This window comes from Anopheles aquasalis, chromosome 2 (assembly GCF_943734665.1).
Source record: "Anopheles aquasalis chromosome 2, idAnoAquaMG_Q_19, whole genome shotgun sequence".
NCBI lineage: Eukaryota > Metazoa > Arthropoda > Insecta > Diptera > Culicidae > Anopheles > Anopheles aquasalis.
Window position 1 is genome coordinate 87,570,647 of NC_064877.1, and position 2,500 is coordinate 87,573,146.

At 51.0% G+C, this 2,500-nt stretch overlaps 1 protein-coding gene across 1 annotated transcript in view; it reads right to left on the reverse strand.

The window, feature by feature from the left end:
• Window positions 1-2,500, reverse strand: part of LOC126572671 (transcriptional regulator ovo) — a 43,116-nt gene that overhangs the window by 35,449 nt on the left and 5,167 nt on the right. The window contains exon 2 of the mRNA XM_050232170.1: window positions 2,242-2,247. Coding sequence (XP_050088127.1) covers window positions 2,242-2,247 — 6 coding nt within the window. The remainder of the gene's footprint in view (window positions 1-2,241; window positions 2,248-2,500) is intronic.

The following is a 2,500-nucleotide window of genomic DNA, read 5'->3' on the forward strand; positions in this document are numbered from 1 at the left end:
CCGGAAATGTATGTGACCATCATCCCCGGCGATCATCAGCAGCTATTACACCATTCCTCCATCCGCTGCGTCCTTGTTCGAAAGCACTCCCGGGAGGCCATTTGTAGTCAGTATTAACGCGTCGCCGTGGTCAGTCTGTTTTTACACAAAAACTTCCTCTTCATAATTAATGAAAAAAATGGCAACAACGGAACACGGGATGCTGCCGATGATTTACGGGAGTTGTTGCCAAGTGAGGCCACAGGGGCTCGAGCTGGTCTAGGAACATTTCCGAATTTAAGACGCGCCCAACCCAACCAATGGACGATGATAAATGAGTTGCCAGAAGTTGAAAGATTGGACCCAAAATGGACATTAACGCCCCGGGACAGCATCCGCGTGGTCCACGTCGCCAAATGGAATGGGCGGTGGTCTTGGCCACGCAAAAAACAATCTCAAAACGCGCCTAGGGCCGCACATGCCAACGCTTCACATCCGGTATTGCCAAACTTTGAGCTGCTGCTGCTGCTGCTGCGAGCAAATGTCTTTAATGGTCGCACTGCTGCTGCTGCTGCTGCTGCTGCTGATCGAGCACAGTGTCCTCGCGATCGCGATCAACAAAAAAACACAATCACTGGCCCTGCGAGGCGTTGAGTGAAACATGCTACCACTGGCGAATGCTCAACATGCTGCAGACGGCCACCAGCAAGAGACACATGGTTCCGAGGCCCGATTGCGTTGCGTTGCGCTGCCGTGGCATTATTTGTTCGAGGATTTATCAAAAGTGCGCGCGCTCTAGTGGCCTAAAACGTGTCTGCACTCCAGACGAGGGCCGCGAGCCAAAAATGCGTTGGAAAAAACATAAAATTATGAGCCGACTCTGGAAGGGAGCCAGGGAGCATAAGAAACGAGATCGACGAAAAAAACAATCGAAGAGAAAAAAGTGAACGAACGAACAAGACAACTTCATTCGCAGATCGCTGTCAACTGGTTCTCCACCTCCTTGTCGTCGTCGTCGTTTTGATAAAGCATTTTCAACCAGAGCAGCGCCCCATTCCAGCACCCATCGTTTCAGCGCCCGATCGTTTCGGAGGGAATTAAGCCGCATAATTGATGTGATACATTTGTTCGGTTGGCTCATTTGAAATATGTGTGTCATAAGATTTACAATTTCATCTTCTCCAGACCGTCTGGACGCCCCTCGAACGCGATCCACAACACTTTAGCGACACATGACTTCTGGCACGGACTTGCCGGGTGCCGGGGGCCACAAACCGGCCAACGGCATGTGTCAAACGCATGAACGCGCCTATAAATAAACTTATCTAATCGTCGTGGCCACGCCGTTCGTCGTTACCCTTTTTTTTTCATTTCGTTTTCGCATTACCATTAAAGCCACTTCTCTTCACTTCGTCGTCTAAGTTGGGCTTCTCGCGGGAGACCAGGAGCCCCATTCATGGTGGTTTTTGGCCATAAATACAACCGAAAACTCTCCGCGGTTGGTGGTGGTCGCGCAAACATGTGGCAACGATCCGGCCATTCCGTGGCGCGCATTGGCCAACGGCGCAGCATGTTGTTCTGTTGTTGGTGCTGCTGCCCTTCGTCACAGATTCTATGACAGAGCCGCGTCTTACTGTCGCTTTGCAGGGGATCATCCCCATAGAGTCCCTGGGTTCATTCATGAAAATCCCGGGAAAAATTCTCAAGCCGTTAAAACTCATTCATAAACCTTCCTGCGAGCTGCTGCTAATGATGAAACGCTGGCGGGGCGAACGGAATACTTTTCCGCGGTGGAAAATCTCGTCACTGCTGCTGTTGGTTTGATTTTTCACACCGAACACCGAGGTCTGCACCTTCCGCAGCACCAGCCACGTTAACCTCCCCAACCAACAACCGAACTGACTGACTGACTGGTTAACAAGCTGTCTGACTTCGGGGAGAGAGTGTGGCTGGCATGCATCGCACCATAATGACTGTCGTAATCGTTGACAGTTTGTTTACAAATTTACTCGCGGCTCCTAGCGCTCCGTGGCCGTGATTTATGGAAGTTCGTTTAATGAGCTATTAATTATTGGTTGGGGAGAGAACGCGCGGTCTCGTCAACGGATCTCGGACGAAGAGATGATGAACGACTGGCGCTCGAACCGTTCCCACCGAAATTCTGTGCAGAGCGCGCGCGCCTCCACCCGGGAGGCCGAGTAATTATGATGGAAATTAAAATGGAAATTGGCCGTGGCCAATGAATAGTAACGAAAGGATTACTCGGCGCTAGTGCCACCTCTCCGGTGTGGCAACAGGTTCATAAATAATAATCAGCATCCTGGCTGGCTGAGGCTGGTTGCCGGTAGCTATCAAAATGCATGAACATTTAAATTTTAATTATCGGTTTGTTTGACAACCGTACCGGACCAGGCCGGTGCCATCTGTTGCGCCATTCATTCTCACGCCGAGATGGCACCGAGCACGTCGCTTGGTTGTCGATCCAGAACCAGAACTCCCAAGGCGTCGACTTCGGATGACT